Here is a 16447-nt window from a genome sequence, read left to right on the forward strand (position 1 = left end):
GCTATGAAGTGTGGGCCTTAAGACTGTTTGGATGACTCGTCGACTGCGGGCCGTCGCGGAGACACTTGCCACTATCCACTCGGCGATGTTCTCGTAGAGCTCGGGGTTGAAGATGGCCTTCTTCAGCCTGGCCAGGGGCCCGTCTGCGTCCACCAGACGGCACTTCATGAACACGTCGCAGTAGCCCCGGAAGTCGTTGCAGGGCGAACCGGGCTGCAGGGTGATCACCCTCCTGTTGAAGTACTTCGCCCACTTCTCTGAGCCCGTGCTGCTGCAGGTGCTGGGGGTCACTGCGGGGGCGAGAGGGGAGCGCGGCTCAGCCCAGACCACACGGCTCACAGACAGAGAGGGTGTGAGCTCTGTGGTTAACAGGACAGAGAGGGTGTGAGCTCTGTGGTTAACAGGACAGAGAGGGCGTGAGCTCTGTGGTTAACAGGACAGAGAGGGTGTGAGCTCTGTGGTTAACAGGACAGAGAGGGCGTGAGCTCTGTGGTTAACAGGACAGAGAGGGTGTGAGCTCTGTGGTTAACAGGACAGAGAGGGTGTGAGCTCTGTGGTTAACAGGACAGAGAGGGTGTGAGCTCTGTGGTTAACAGGACAGAGAGGGTGTGAGCTCTGTGGTTAACAGGACAGAGAGGGCGTGAGCTCTGTGGTTAACAGGACAGAGAGGGTGTGAGCTCTGTGGTTAACAGGACAGAGAGGGTGTGAGCTCTGTGGTTAACAGGACAGAGAGGGCGTGAGCTCTGTGGTTAACAGAACGTGATGACTGTGAGCTCAGTGAAACAGGGCGTGCAGTTAAGGGAACGTGACGGCTCTGAGCTCAGTGAAACAGGGCGTGCAGTTAAGGGAACGTGCGGGACTCACTCCTGTCCTGGCAGCACACGTGGCAGAGCTCGGTCTCGTCCTTGCCGTCGTCGCTGGCGCAGGTACACACCTCCAGACTGTACTTCTCACAGATGGAGCCCGAGCAGCCCTGCGAGAGAGGAGGAGCTCTTCACCAACTACCCACACACACTGCAGTCTGCTGCACATCACGGTCCTAATCATCTGATCCACGCACATACACACGGGCAGCACATATACACAGGCATACACACACGCACGTGCACACACATGCACACACACACACACACACACACACACACACACGCACGCACGTACACACACACACACACACACACACACACACACACACGCACTCTGCACTCGACGCAGAGGGCTTGACACGCACCCCGTTGACGCAGACTTGGGTGTCTCCGTGGCAGGCGGTGAGGTTGGCCTTGGGTTCGGAGGTCGGGCACTGTGCAGTCTGCCCGTTGCACATGCCCTGGTGGGCGCACTCCGACTCCTCCCGACACTTGTCCACGTTGGACTTGTACCCACACTCAGGGGTACAGCAGGGCCCCTGGCTGGGGCTGGAGCGTGGACAAAACACCAGAAAAACCTCACATTCCAAAGTCCAAACGCAAACGCATGTCACCTACCCACACACAGGGTGGGTAGGTGCCAAATGGCTCTCTACAAAATAAAGAATAAAAGAGATGTGCCAGTGCCTGATTGGCTACTTGCCTGCAGACTTTATTAGGCTTTAGCTTGCATTTGGTGCCTTCTGGTTGGTCGGCGTCAAAGCAGCACTCTTCTTTGCACTGGTCCTTGTAGCCACAGTCGCACTGCTCCCCGTTCTCAACCAGCCCGTTTCCACAAATAGGCTGACCAGACTCTGCAAACACACACACACACACACACACAGACACTATAGTGAGCGTTCTGCTGCTGCAGCCGTGCATCACCCATTGGTGGTGGTTGAGGCGAGTTTCCCCCTCATCACTGTAAGTGCTTTGAGTGTCTAGAAAAGCGCTAAATAAATGTACTGATCTGTCTATCCATCCAATATGCAAGTGACTTGCTGTTGCTTTAGTGGAAGTGTGACATTCGTGTCACTTCTTCCAAATCTCAGCACTGACAGTGTAGTCTGGCTCACATTAGCCCGCCTTATTGCAGTTGAGTAAGATGATTCCAAGCAGTCTTCACCCCGTCAAACTCTGTCTCCACGTGGGTAAGAACCTATCCATGGAGCAGTTCACCCCCTCTCTCCCTGTCTGTCTCCCCACTGGGGAGTACTCAAATCTCTCTGTGCCCTCGTTTCACTCTGGAAGAGGCCTACTCATGAAGCAGGCGTGTCCGACTGTCACTGAGAACCCGGATAAACCCACAAAGAAGTTCTCTCTAACACTGTCTCCTGTTGGAGAGGACAGACCATGAAGCAGCCGCGTTTCCCCCCGTTTTCCCCAAACGTACCCACAAAGCAGTTCCCCCTCTTCTTCTCCAGGACCTGGCTGATGTTGCGTATGCTGCACAGGGAGAACTTGTTGTTGTGGAGCTTGTCCCCGGACGTGGCTCTGGCGTACATGATGTAGTTCCCCTTCTCCTTCAGGTCCGGGCTTTTTGACTCCCCCGGGGTGCACTCCGTCCCCGAGTCGTGCTGACAGAACAACAGAAGAAGAACAGTTTGACCTCCGGGCAGTCGCTCCCGTTTGTGCCATAATGAGAAATAACAGCGCCGTGTGGCGGATGTTTCCGGAACAGTGGCGGCCCCCTGTGGAGCCTGCCGGCGTTGTGCCCTCCGCGACCAGAGCACGGTTCCAGGAACTCACCGGGGAGCCGAAGTTGTGGCCGACCTCGTGGGCGAAGGTGATGTGGGACACTTTCGGGGGGACGTGGGAGGCGTAGTTCTGCACGGTGATGATGCCGGTGTTCAGGGATTTCCTCTTCCCGTCGGAGTACATCTTGCTCTTCTCACAGATGCCCCCGGAGCTTCCTGTGACGACACAAGACAAACCGGAACCTTACATGGGCAGTACTTGACCCCAGCCCGTCCACAGCTCCCAGCTTTTTGAGAAATATGGCCACTAGGAACCCAGCCACTCAGTTCAGCACGAACCCCCAGTATCATCTGCATGTGAGCTTTACGAACAGACCAACAGAGCCTGCAGGACAGAGGCAGGCAGTGCCACCCTCCTGCAGGAAATCAGTCATTCTCCATCGCAGGCTACGTGCGCAGAGGGGCGAGGGGAGACCCAGATGCCTCAGAATACCCTGCAGCACACATTCAGTGTGTGACCCGTGTGTGTGTGTGTGTGTGTGTGTGTGTACTACATATCCCTCAGTCCGACCTCCTGTTTGAGAGTTGCGGTGCTGTGTTGGTCCGACTCAGACCCTGTTATTGGGCCTGTCAGCGGGCGTAGCGCAGCGCGTGCTGCTGAATACACGCTGCTCATTAGGGAGCTATGCCAGGGGGGCGGGGATCAGGGGCTCTGGTACTGCAGAGGGAGAGAGATTCACTATATACAGACACAAGAGGACACGCACACACTCACTCACTCACTCACTCAATTATCCTCTCTCACTAACTCACTCTCTCACTCACTTCATTAATCTGTACACCAATCCATCTTCACTCATTCAATCATTTCCACTCTTCAAACCACACTCACCCGTTCTCTCACTCAGCTGTAGTTCCTCCAGAGCGATGTGAAAGACTTAAGACTTATAGCAAATTATCGGAAGGGTTTCCTTCCAATTATTGCTGCTAAAGGTGGCATAACTAGTGATTAAGTTCAAGGGCAATTACTTTTTCACAGGGTACTTTTGGGAGTTTGATAACTATAGAAGAAAAGAAGCAAAATAGTAATTTCAAAAATTGGTGTTTACTCAAGTTCCCTTTTGCTAATATTACATTTATCTAAAGATCTGAAACCATTTAGTTTGACAAATATGGAATGATAGAGAAAATCAGGAAGGGGGCAAATACTATTTCAGGGCAGTGGAAATGCCTACCCCCACCATTTGCATTTTATTTCTCAAACAGATTGTTCAAGAAAATAAATAACCACTGAATCTAGAAAGGGACATCTCTACGTGTGAAACGAATGATATAATTGGATGCAAGTAGAATGACGTGGAATAATTACACATTGACTTATTTTGCTATTCAGTGAGCATTGGCAATGGCTTTATCTTGTTGCTATGACAGAATACACATTTTTGGTGGTTCAAGAACATTTTTATATACTCCCAGATAGACCCTATTGTTCGATGTGTCACGCTACTTGCAGATGAGCCCAGGCAGGGGGTGCTGGTTAAATGGACTAACTATGCGACAATGGGGCTATAGCCATTAGCATGCCTGTGTGAAGGGCTTAAGGTAACAGGCCATTGCACAGGGCTCCCTGGTCTGTTTTCCTCCGTTGGTTTTGGTAGATATTTGAAAAGGCTCTCCCAGAATCCACCGCACAGGATCAATATGCATCCAGCTAACACCTCTGCTAAGCAGTCGGCATTGATTTCTGCCGTGCTCATTTTTCAGCACACGGGGTCTGTATTCCAATAAAGCACAATGATAGCTGCACTAGACATAACCCCATAATGGGGTGTACTGTATATGCTTTTTAAGTGGAATAAACACGGTCAGTGAGGAACAGTAAACTTAGGGAAGGGTTTGGAGTCTAACCAAGAGCACAGATCTGTTTCTCGGACTTGGGGCCTGACGAGGGACAACAGGACTGTGGTGTGAAGGTAATTCACACCAGAAGGGAGTTTGGACACTCTGGGAATGTCGTGCTTTACAGAAATCCCAGGCCTAAAGCCTTGGGCAACAGTGGCATGGAAAATCTCCCTGGTGAAATTTAGGAAGAACCCTTGGAAGGAAGCAGAAGGGGGAAGCCCATCCTCCACTGGGCAGCTCAGGGTGTGGGTTTTTACATTACATATACATTATACATTATACATTACATTAATGCCATTTGGCAGATGCTCTTATCCAGAGCGACGTACAGTTGATTAGACTAAGCAGGAGACAATCCTCCACTGGAGCAATGCAGGGTTAAGGGCCTTGCTCAAGGGCCCAACGGCTGTGCAGATCTTATTGTGGCTACATCGGGGATCGAACCACCGACCTTGCGGGTCCCAGTCATGTACCTTAACCACTACGCTATAGCCTAACTAACATTCACGCTAGTGAAATGGCCGGGTGACCTGAGCTGGAGGCACAGAGGGCAGGTGGGGGTAGGCACACTATGTGAAAAGCACTTCTTCGTGACACACAGGTACAGCTGAACGGGGGCCGCAGTGGGAAGAGGACCCCTGACAGGTGTGTGTTCATACCTGCAGCAGCCCCCACCCAGGCCAGACCCAGCACGCCGTCGTCAAAGTCCCGGTCCGTGAAGATGTAGGCCAGGCAGTAGCTGTCGTGGTCCTGCTCCGAGTTCAGCTCCAGGAACTTCTCAACTCCGATGTTGGCAAAGCGGAAGGGGTTGTTCATGTCCTTCTCTGAATCCGTATCGTTAATCTGAAAAGCCACGAATGCATGGGTTAGTTATGGGAGAGGACGTTGAGAATGGGAAAAACACACACACACACACACACACACACACACACACACACACTCACCCGAATCCTCTTCACCATGAAACTGATGTTGCGGATTCCCAGGAAATCTGTGCCCTGGTAGATGGAGTTGATGGCCTTCACATGACTGGAGATCTGGAATAATGGGGCAACAAATGCAAATATTAATTTAAATCAATTAGCATTGACAAACCAACAGTACCTCTATTGTGTCTCACTCAATCCGCACATATACAGCACAGATCCTCGCCTGTATTTAATCCACTAAAAAAATGCATATACAGATACTCCAATTATTACATTACATTGCATTATAGTCTTTTAGCATATGCTCTTATTATCACACCCATTCCTCATAGCAAAAAGTTGGATGTATTTTACAAAAATATGAGGTGAGACAATTTGACTCGTTTTCAAGATTTGCTAATGGGGAAAGACATTTCACAGATCACCAATTAATAGTAAAAACAAGCATGGGACAGTGTGTGTGTGTGTGTGTGTGTGTGTGTGTGTGTGTGTGTGTGTGTGTGTGTGTGTGTGTGAACAGTACCTGTGCGATCACAGCCTCTCTGGTGATGTAGTACTTGAAGAAGAGGTGGTCTGTCTGGATGAAGAGCTGGCAGGTGTGTGTGTGTGTGTGTGTGTGTGTGTGTGTGTGTGTGTGTGTGAGAGAACAGTACCTGTGCGATCACAGCCTCTCTGGTGATGTAGTACTTGAAGAAGAGGTGGTCTGTCTGGATGAAGAGCTGGCAGGTGTGTGTGTGTGTGTGTGGGTGTGTGTGGGTGTGTGTGTGAACAGTACCTGTGCGATCACAGCCTCTCTGGTGATGTAGTACTTGAAGAAGAGGTGGTCTGTCTGGATGAAGAGCTGGCAGGTGTGTGTGTGTGTGTGTGTGTGTGTGTGTGTGTGTGTGTGTGTGTGAGAGAGAGAGAGAACAGTACCTGTGCGATCACAGCCTCTCTGGTGATGTAGTACTTGAAGAAGAGGTGGTCTGTCTGGATGAAGAGCTGGCAGGTGTGTGTGTGAATTTCTGTGTGTGTGTGTGTGTGTGTGTGTGTGTTTGTGTGTGTGTGTGTGAGAGAACAGTACCTGTGCGATCACAGCCTCTCTGGTGATGTAGTACTTGAAGAAGAGGTGGTCTGTCTGGATGAAGAGCTGGCAGGTGTTCTTGGGCAGCTCCTCCGCTCGGCGTTTCCGTAGCAGCACCGGCCCGTCGGCCCGCTCCTCCTCCACCACCCGATTGGTCTCCTGTGGGAGAACATGGAGGAGGGAGCAGCGTTATGGAGGCAGAGGAGACCAGGCTTCCAGGAGGCTTTGGAAGAAACCACTCACAGTGCACCTGCTTCCTAACATTGTTCGTACTGTCACTGAATTCTGAGATCTATTAAAAAAAAAAGATAAACACTGCATAAAGACAAAGATTTAGCTAGGTTTTCTATGGAGAATCTCCATTCAAAATACAATTTCACAGAGGACCAGGCTTAATCTGTGTCTGTGAAAATTTACATAATTTGTTTTACTAAATAAGACAGATTGCCAATGAGATGAGACAGTTTAACTCATTTCGAGATTTGCCAATTGCCAATTAAAACAGATCAAAAAAGTTAATCTTATTTTTTCTCTTGAGTAGAAAATATTCATTTTCATTATGGTCTCATTACAAGACCAAAGCATTTATTAATGTGTCATTTGCAGTGTTTATATAAGTTACTCCAGCAGGTTTTAAGTTCATGTCATGAGAATTCTATAAAATTCTGAAAAGGTGTTAAATGAAGTGCACTCCATTAAAATAGAGGAATAAATACTAGCGTAAGAAACAGGGTGTAGTTAGTTAGTTACACTGCTACTGTATGTGCTCTGATGTAATGGTTTATGCACCTGTAAAGCATGGAGGCTATGCATCACACAGGAGTCAACACCGCAGCAGTTAAGAGCAGAGGCCGACAAAACACCGGATTCAACCGGTTTGAGCCATTCTCTGGAATCACAGGCTGACCATCAACGCCATGGGAACGGGAAAGCAGAGTTTATCTGCGTTCGCTTTCCTTATCTACCCTTTCATTTCTCCCCCCCACACACAGTACCTGTTGTGTGTGTGTGTGTGTGTGTAAGGATACTGACACCATTTCTAGGAGCGGACAGTTGCAGGGTCTCTGCCAAACTGTAGACACGAGGCCGGAGCACCAGGCCAGAGCCCTGACTAATGACAGTGTGAAAGGAGGTGACGTGGAAATCGATGTTGGTGTCTGAAGTAAAGTGTGACAGGGGAGGAGGGAGCAGCAGCAGGGCTCAAGGTCAAAGGGATGAAATAAGCCTGTGGCCTTTTCTGAAGTAGGACCAGGAGCACAGCGCAGAATGCAGATGAGCACACAATGCGTAATAAACACAAACTGGGATTATGCAGTGTATGCAGTGAGTATACAGTATACAGTAACACATATTCTATATGCAGTGTACAGTGAAACTGCCAGCCAGTTTAGTGAGATTGGTACACTCTGCTGAAGTCTGAGAATGTAATGTAATGTAGTCTAGACTGCAATTTTGTATTTATTATTTTTAGTATTTTAGTTTTATATTTCGAATAAGTGCCTTCTATTGTTTCTATTATTTTTATACTGCCAAAAAGGTGAGACTCATTTAATTTCAAGAATTGCCAGTGGGGTAAAAAATTTCACTTGTCAAGCAAACTAACTTAAAAGAAGCTAGTATTTTTACTTACACGGCTAAATGACTTGTTTAGACAGGTTAGTCTGCAGTGTTGGGCGTCAAACACACACTCACCTCAGGAGACTGCTCCACCGCAGACTGCTGGTACTTCTTCATCCGTTCAAACACAGAGTGGTCGGCACAGCCACCTTCAGACCCATACTTGTGTGGGTAAACTGGGGAGAAGAGATAAGACCGCACTCTGTGTGAGCCCAGACTCCCAGCACACAGCCTTTTTACCCAGTTCTTCACCCGGTTCTTCTCTTCTCTCTCCTTTCCACTTGAGGATATTTTGTTAAATGGTAGGAAAAAAAAGAAGTTGTTTCTACACACCTCAGAATAAACAACCTGACCTAACCAAGGAGAGGACTGTGTGTAACGGACTTCTTGAGAAAGATGTGATGGCACCTTCACCCTCTCTCTCCCCTGTCTGAGCAAAGCGCACGCTAATTTCGGGACACGACTAAGGGTGCCCACCCAGAGAGGCTCAAACCCCACCTCGCACACAACCTGCCTCTAATCGAAACACCGGGAAGCTCTACGTTTCACCCCAACGTTATTTCACTGTTCTTCTTCTGGAGAGAACAACACACAGGGAAGCATTCTCACAGAGAGAAATGAGACAAACCCCCCCTAACTTCATCAAGCACAGCCCTTTCAGAGAGATTTCATAAGTTGTACACATCAAGCATTTCAGGACGATTCCCCAATGGTTCCTTTATCCTTTTTTCATTTTCCTTTTATTTGAGTCTGGTGGGGTCATAGTGTCCTGTGTACATTCCTACAGCCCGAAAACACACACAGAAGCAGGTCGTCACAAACACTTATTGGACAGAGCCTGAAGGGTTCATATAGAGGACAGAGGTTTGTTGGTGCCTAGTTGTCTGCGATGAAGAAGTAGAGATAAGGAACATGCGATGTAGAGATCTTAGCTTAGGTGATAACAGAGCCCACTCACTGGGATTAATAAAGACAACATCTGCCAGCATTTCATGGTCTCATTTTATAAACGTCTAACACTCACAGGTGGATATAAATGCACTGAGACAATCAAGTGAGCGCTAATTAAACGGTTTCAAAGCGATGTCTGCGAGCGCTGGAAGCTCTTCTCCAGCTCGTTAGCGGCCCCTGCAGGGCTCACCCAGCATCCGCAAGGCGGGGCACTGAGGAGCGGGGCGCGGTCCGACCGGGCGCTCGCAGAGAGAATGCGTTGCCGTGGGGTTTGTGTTTAAACACGCCGCGTCCCGCTGCTCTTCAAACCGCTGCTCGTCACCCTGCTGTGTGCTGCTCCATTACCGCCCAGCTAAGCCCCGTCACTCAGCCGAGGCTTTGAGGCGGCGCGGGTTTAACGGGCGCCTTGGGACGGCGTTCCCCGCGCGTCTCCCCGGGGAGGCTCCGCTCAGCTCCCCCCCCGGGACCCCTCCTGCTCACTGAGGAGGCGCAGAGACTGCCAGGCCTCCTCGAAGAGGAGAGACTGTGCTCATCTCCTCCCTCCCTAAAATACGCCAGCTTCCCAGGCTGATGGAGCGAGGCTTACGTTGGTAACAGTAGCGTGGGTTCTGGTCCCAGCACCAACACAGCAGAGCAGAGCTGTGAGCAGGTTAAACGCAACGGCCTCAACACAGACAATTCATCCATTCTCCCTTCAGTGTCGACAAAACAACCTGTATTCAGTACTTAAAAAATCAGAACCGGTCATGAACTCTCCTGAATAGGATCTTCTAAGAAGGTTAGCTGCTTTGTTCAGACCAAAGCTTTCATGTACAGGATGTCCTGTCACATGATGCCTACATCAGTACAGACTGGACAGAGAGGACCAGGCTCCTCTTTAACACGGTAGAGACTGGGGAAGAGGGGCTGAACAGCACGGATCTTCCTTTATCAAGACGCAACGCAGCGTGGGAAGGCCAAGAGGAACCAGTGTTTCCACAGGGTGCACCCCCCCCCCCCCCCCCGCACACCCCAGCAAGGCTGCTCTTTTGAAAAAAGTTAACTTTTATTGCTTCACACATTCCGAATGCCAAGAACGTTTTTTCGAGTCTATTTATAGGCGGTTTCGGTGAAAGTCAGAATGGAATCGAATGGGCCAAGATCACATTCCCCAAACAAGGCAGTCCCTAATAAATTACCGCGGCTCATTTGCATGGACAGGAACGGATAAGGAGTCATCACCCAGCGGCTCGCCCAGGCTATGGGCTGTGGGGTGCGGGGTGTGGGGGGGATGGGGGGGGTTTCGTTGGGCTAGGGTCCCTGCTCCATGGTGAACAGTGGATTCCCTGAACATAAGGACCAAGGCCATGTAATTAATCACTGGCAGTATATCCTATGTCTAGCCTACCCAAACAGCACTCTTTGTCCCTGTGTGCAGGCCCACATACTGACATGCAAATGGCAGACGCTCGTAAAACTGGGGAGGGGGGCTCATTCTCTCACAACTCTCTGCTCTTAGCCAATCAGGGGCTTCCACTGACTGGAGTTTAAAGCCATCTATTCCATCCAATCCTCTATTTGCATCATGACTCATCTGATATCCTCCTGAGACATGGCAGAAAAAACGTTTTTCAAATTGTTTTCATATAATAGTGTTTCTGATTACAAAAACATATTGCAGTAATTATTTAAAAATATGTCCCTCTTAGTGTAGGTTTCAGCATGGGAGAATGTATGGTTATTGAGACTAAGACCAGAGACTCAGGTCTCCTAAAGGGGGCAAAAATTAATAGCTAGGCCTGCTGATTAATTAATTTATTCACAAATAGCAACTGAATGAACCCTTAATTACTCTGGAAGACCTGTGCTCCATATTCAAAGCCATCGATTTGGCAATAAAGTGAGATTTAAAATGAATTAAATTCCTCCATCTTGAACTGCATAAACAGAACTGATAAACTGCAGGAATAAAAACAGCACTCTGCCAGTTTCTGTTCCGACTGAATTCTTTCTGCTGACAAACACCTTCTATTGTACTGCATTGATACACAAAGCATATTTCGATACCGCATTTGAGTTTACTTAAGGAATTAATATGCATTTTTTAGTTGCACTAAAACAATAACAAAGTCATAATCAGCCTAAATAATTTGAGAATGAACATGATTAACCAGAGTCAGACCACAGATTGCTATTGCAGTGTACGCAGTGTACTATCACTCACCACATGGAGATGCTAAAGAGCACAGAATCTGTGGTTATTCAATGGCTCGTCTGGGTGATTAATCAAAAGAAGACATTTTCCTGGTGGCATTTATCTGGGCTGAATGTGGTGACACATCAGCTAATGGGACTGCAAACGTCCCGCAAAGTCCTAAAATCCTCCTCCCCTGATTAGACCAAAAATAAACCTGGGACCCTCGTCAAAACCCACTGAATGGGTGAACGTCACCTGCATTTTCTGCTTTACAAAACAATAACCCAGGCAGGATTAAGGGTCTAGTAATTTTACACGACAACGCTCAATTCAGCATTTGTAAATATCTTGTGAAGCCATGAAAAGAAATGAAAGACGGCAGACATGATAGGCATGACAGCTGGAGAGAAAGGTGTGTATAAATACTGCTTTCTAAGGCTCATAATATTGCTGTCTATGTCAAGCAGTTATGTCAAAGCAAGACGCTGCCATTTAGTGCGCAAGAGAAGAAAACAACACATGCTGTGCTGTAGGACGTCTGAAAGAGCAGCAGATAGAGTCTAACCACGGCACAGATTAATAATGAAACTACTGTGAAGGTTGAAAGTGAAACAGGCTTGATTGCAGCCACGTTCATAGCCAGCGTGACAGAATTACACAGAAATACCATGACACAGACAGAAAGAGGAACACAATGTGAAACGATAAAAACACACCACACGCACAGGCATCGTGGGGCAAAAGGAGTATGTAGCTATAGACCAGTGGTCTCCAACCCTGGTCCTGGAGAGCTACTGGGTCTGCTGGTTTTTGTTTTCACCTTAAAATTAGCACCCTGCTGAGACCCAGGTAAACAGGTGAGGTGAGGTAACTGTGTAATCAACGGCAGATCAGAGACAGAGCTATTGTGAAATTTACAGTAAATGCTATTATGAGGTGCGTCAGGGAAGTGTGGATACGTTTACTTCTGTTTCCGACACAGTGGTGACAGTGTGTGAAAGCCTTCCTGGTGAATCGGCTACGTCAGAAGAGAAGCTGTCCACATCGTGTCCTTCCCATTGCCATCTGACATGCCGATTCCAGTCAAGGGGGAAACTGAGACTTATTTAACTAAAACAAACACAGGGCGGCTTGAGACTAAAAATCTGAATGTCCATGGAGAAAGATCCCAATATTCATGCCTCAAGAAGAGGTTGGCTTAACATAACATAATAACATCTCCCACTCACAACAATAGCAGTAACACCAATATAACAGTCAAAATAAGTCACTCCTTGTAAAAATTTTTGAAGTGCAATACAGAACAGGAAATGTAGTCGCCCTCCCATTTCCTAACTGCAGCTGAACACTGAGCAGAATTAGCTGCTGCAGCCTCTACCCGCGGGAGGTCTACACTGACAATATGATACCAGTTCTACACTATCAGAGTCAAAAGAATGACCACTTAATGGTCACACTGATATCTAAGACCAGAGAAATGGGAGCAGAGGTGGTCTTCCACAGTCAGACTCAGAGCAGCGTGAGGTCAGGAGCAGGGCGCAGACTCACCGATGTCGTCCTCGTGGTAGATGACGGAGTGGTAGGGCACGTCCCGGGCCTTCAGGTACCTCTCTGCGGGCTCCACGTAGTAGGTGCCCTTGTGGGTCTGGATGAAGCCCTCGAACCGCCCGTCCACGATGGAGCCGTGACTCAGGCTGCCCTTCTCGCCTGTGCCAGGAACAGACAGGGGTCAGGGGTTAAGGGTCAGGGGTCATGACAGCAACAAACAGAGATGTCCTCTGACGCACGGCCCATTTAAACAGGATGGATAGAGGAGCGTGTTTTTCCAGTAGGCAAATGAAAAAAACATTTGTAGGCAGAACTCATTCCTATTCCGTTTCCATAGACCACGACTCCCTCCCCCACACACTTCTCCAGTGACCTTCAGATCTCAGTGATAATTACTTTCTTCAGTTCTGTATCACCAGTGATAATCAAAGCATAGCAGGTCGCTTTTCTGCAGCAGTACCGAATACACCCTGAGCATGTCGCAGTCAATGTAAGGGCAGTGCCCATTGGCTGGAGGCAAAAGTGCACAGAAGCAGGCAGCGTGGTGTGAACGAACCCAGTAGTGTTTATTTCACAGTGCAGGGATCCCCAAAATGCAGTCCAGTATTTACAGTAGACAAAGAAATCAAACGAAGAAAATAACTTCCAAACAAAGAAAAGAAAAATGCTGAAATGTTCAAAATGATGCCTCTTGACATCTATCTTTGAGAACTTTCCCTCTGCCTGTTGAGTGTAGACCAGAGTGTAGCTCTAAACACACCAATGTATGAGAGCAGCTCCTCCTCTAGCCAGTTAACAAAAGCAAAACACAATAAATAAACAATACATGAAATGTGGAGCCACAAAAAATAACCATCTATAATGCAAGAAGAGGAAATCAGGGCACTGAAGCGGTACTGAAAAGGCAGATGTTAAACCACTAAAGACAATGCTGTGCAATACTCACAATTATCTCACAAAACCAGGGCTTTTAAGGAAAACATTTACATTTGGTGTCAGAGAAACATTCTGTGAGTCCATTAAGATTGGACTGTCGTGGCTGATGCAGTGATGGTCAAAAGCAAGGCAACACCACAAAAGCCTACTGTCTTTAAATCTTTGATTTCATCTGTATTGGAGAACTAAACACACTGTGACACACAGACTCAGAAACAGGGCTAAACCACCAATTCCAAGGAAGTTCCAAGCAGGGGATTGTAACTGATGGGCCACTTGATTTTAAAACTTTCTGAACAGAACGTGCTGCAAGGAATTAACTGAGGAAGAGAAAAGCCTTGCATCATCAGGCACTGTCCAATAAAAGCCTTGAATCTTAAGGCACTGTCCAATAAAAGCCTTGCATCTTCAGGCACTGTCCTATAAAAGCCTTGCATCTTCAGGCACTGTCCAATAAAAGCCTTGCATCATCAGGCACTGTCTAATAAAAGCCTTGTATATCCAGGAACTGTCCAATAGTATATTGATATTCAATCACCCGAGATCCTATGCACAAATTCTACAGCCAATCCAAATGAACATTGTGAGTAAGCGCTATGGCCCTCACCGTTACACATCAAATCCACATGCAAATGGGTGGGAGTAGGGGTTCGTCGAGACTTCTAGTCTTGTACAGCACAATGCTATTGTGTTCTGCCTGTAGACTTCCTGTCCACCCCCACTTCATCATTGCCTCTCTCGGCCAGGAACTGCCAAGATGTCTCTGGGGCTGTAAAATGTTGTTCTCATCACAATTTTCCCCATCCAGATGGAAATATAAAGATCCATAAAAGTGGGAGTCATTGAGCGCTGTCTGTTCTCGGCGCGGTAGATAATCGGACTGTCAGCACGTGCTTCCCAGCCTCACAGCCTTCAGCGCGCACTCCAGGCGCTCTGTCTGACAGCACCGTGACACCGCGCCTGCATACCGAGCAGCTCTCCCAAACTCTCTCCAGCTTTCCCCAGCCCAACTCCACCCAGCTCTCCCCAACTCTCCCCAGCCCAGCTCCCCCAAACTCTCTCCAGCTTTCCCCAGCCCAACTCCACCCAGCTCTCCCAAACTCTCTCCAGCTTTCCCCAGCCCAACTCCACCCAGCTCTCCCCAACTCTCCCCAGCCCAGCTCCCCCCAGCTCTCCCCAACTCTCCCCAGCCCAGCTCCCCCCAGCTCAGCTCCCCCCAGCTCAGCTCCCCCCAGCTCTCCCCAACTCTCCCCAGCCCAGCTCTCCCCAGCTCTCTCCCAACTCTCCGGAACTCTCCCCCAACTCTCCCCAACTCTCCCCAGCCCAACTCCACCCAGCTCTCCCCAACTCTCCCCAGCCCAGCTCCCCCCAGCTCTCCCCAACTCTCCCCAGCCCAGCTCTCCCCAACTCTCCCCAGCCCAGCTCCCCCCAGCTCTCCCCAGCCCAACTCTCCCCAGCCCAGCTCCCCCCAACTCTCCCCAGCCCAGCTCCCCCCAACTCTCCCCAGCCCAGCTCCTCCCAACTCTCCCCAGCTCTCCCCAGCCCTCCCCGCTGTGAGGGGGAGAAAGCGGTCCTTTCACACCGCCCGACAGCCTTACACAGAAACAAGGCTTAGAATCGTAATCACCTTCAGCTGGAACATATTCTCACACAGAGCACATATCTCAATAATAAAAACAAAGAGGCAGTTTTTTTTAAAGAGGATGCTTGGCTGGTTTCCAGCAAAGACTACATCCTGGGTTTTAAGCTCTTGGCTACTTTCAGAGATGCACTTAGCAACAACTAAAAGGACGAAGATAACACTCTGCCTTGGAGGAAGCAGCCATAAGCCAAACACACCAGTTGTGCACAGAGCGCCGCCTCACAGCACGCAATAAAACAATTTTAGGGTTTAAATGAACACCGCAAAACCTGTAATATTGAGGTCATTCCCTCGTTTGTGTGTGTGTACAAATACAAACAGAAACAAATGGTGCTATACCACTGAGAGAGCTACTGCAGTGGCAATGGGTGATAAAGGTTAAGTCATCTAGGAGCTGGTGTGCTCCATATGGCTTTTTACTACCTCAATTCATCATCTCTCCATATGGACCCTCTCATGAACATTCGCTACAGTCGATGATTTCCATTTCCTATTTCCTTCTGGTTGTTTGTGTGAGCTTCTGTGTATATGTGTGCGTGTGTGCGCATGTGAGTGTGAGTGTGAGTGTGAAAACAGAGAGAAACCTGTGGAAATGTACTCAGAAGTTTAAAAAATCTCCAGTCTTGCCCTGTGCTCGAATTACAGATGGAATCCTGCTGCAGTTGTGATCTTCTCTGCTTTAACTTCTGCTTATCTCCCACCACAAAATAAGCTCACAGAGCTGAAAAAAGACAGCATCCGTATGCGTACACACACACACACACACACACACACACACACACACACAGGAGGTCAGGACATCAGCCCCACACAGACTGCAGGCTTCCTCCTGGGGGAGGGGAGCAGGAAGGTGAACACTTGACCTCTAACTGACCCACAGGGCAGGAGCACCGACTCTCCCAACCAGCAGAGCACTGCGGCTCCCTGAATAAATATGCACAGAGCATTCAGACATCATCATCATCGAGTTCCAGCCCAAATCACCAGCTCCACACGGTTTAATATTTATCTTTCCGAGGGGGTACAACACAGAATTCTAATGCAACGGACTCTCAGCCACTGAAACATTGATCCCACTCAT

General features: G+C 48.7%; 1 protein-coding gene across 1 annotated transcript in view; it reads right to left on the minus strand.

The window, feature by feature from the left end:
- LOC133110979 (disintegrin and metalloproteinase domain-containing protein 10-like) overlaps positions 1–16447 on the minus strand; it is a 64699-nt gene that overhangs the window by 5163 nt on the left and 43089 nt on the right. The window contains exons 4-14 of the mRNA XM_061221106.1: positions 12789–12947; positions 8189–8289; positions 6497–6655; positions 5449–5541; positions 5164–5347; positions 2655–2818; positions 2299–2482; positions 1570–1720; positions 1232–1415; positions 865–973; positions 70–290 (exon numbers count right to left, since the gene is read on the minus strand). Of these exons, the coding sequence (XP_061077090.1) occupies positions 70–290; positions 865–973; positions 1232–1415; positions 1570–1720; positions 2299–2482; positions 2655–2818; positions 5164–5347; positions 5449–5541; positions 6497–6655; positions 8189–8289; positions 12789–12947 (1709 nt within the window). The remainder of the gene's footprint in view (positions 1–69; positions 291–864; positions 974–1231; positions 1416–1569; positions 1721–2298; positions 2483–2654; positions 2819–5163; positions 5348–5448; positions 5542–6496; positions 6656–8188; positions 8290–12788; positions 12948–16447) is intronic.

The sequence above is a fragment of the Conger conger genome, chromosome 15 (genome assembly GCF_963514075.1).
Source record: "Conger conger chromosome 15, fConCon1.1, whole genome shotgun sequence".
NCBI lineage: Eukaryota > Metazoa > Chordata > Actinopteri > Anguilliformes > Congridae > Conger > Conger conger.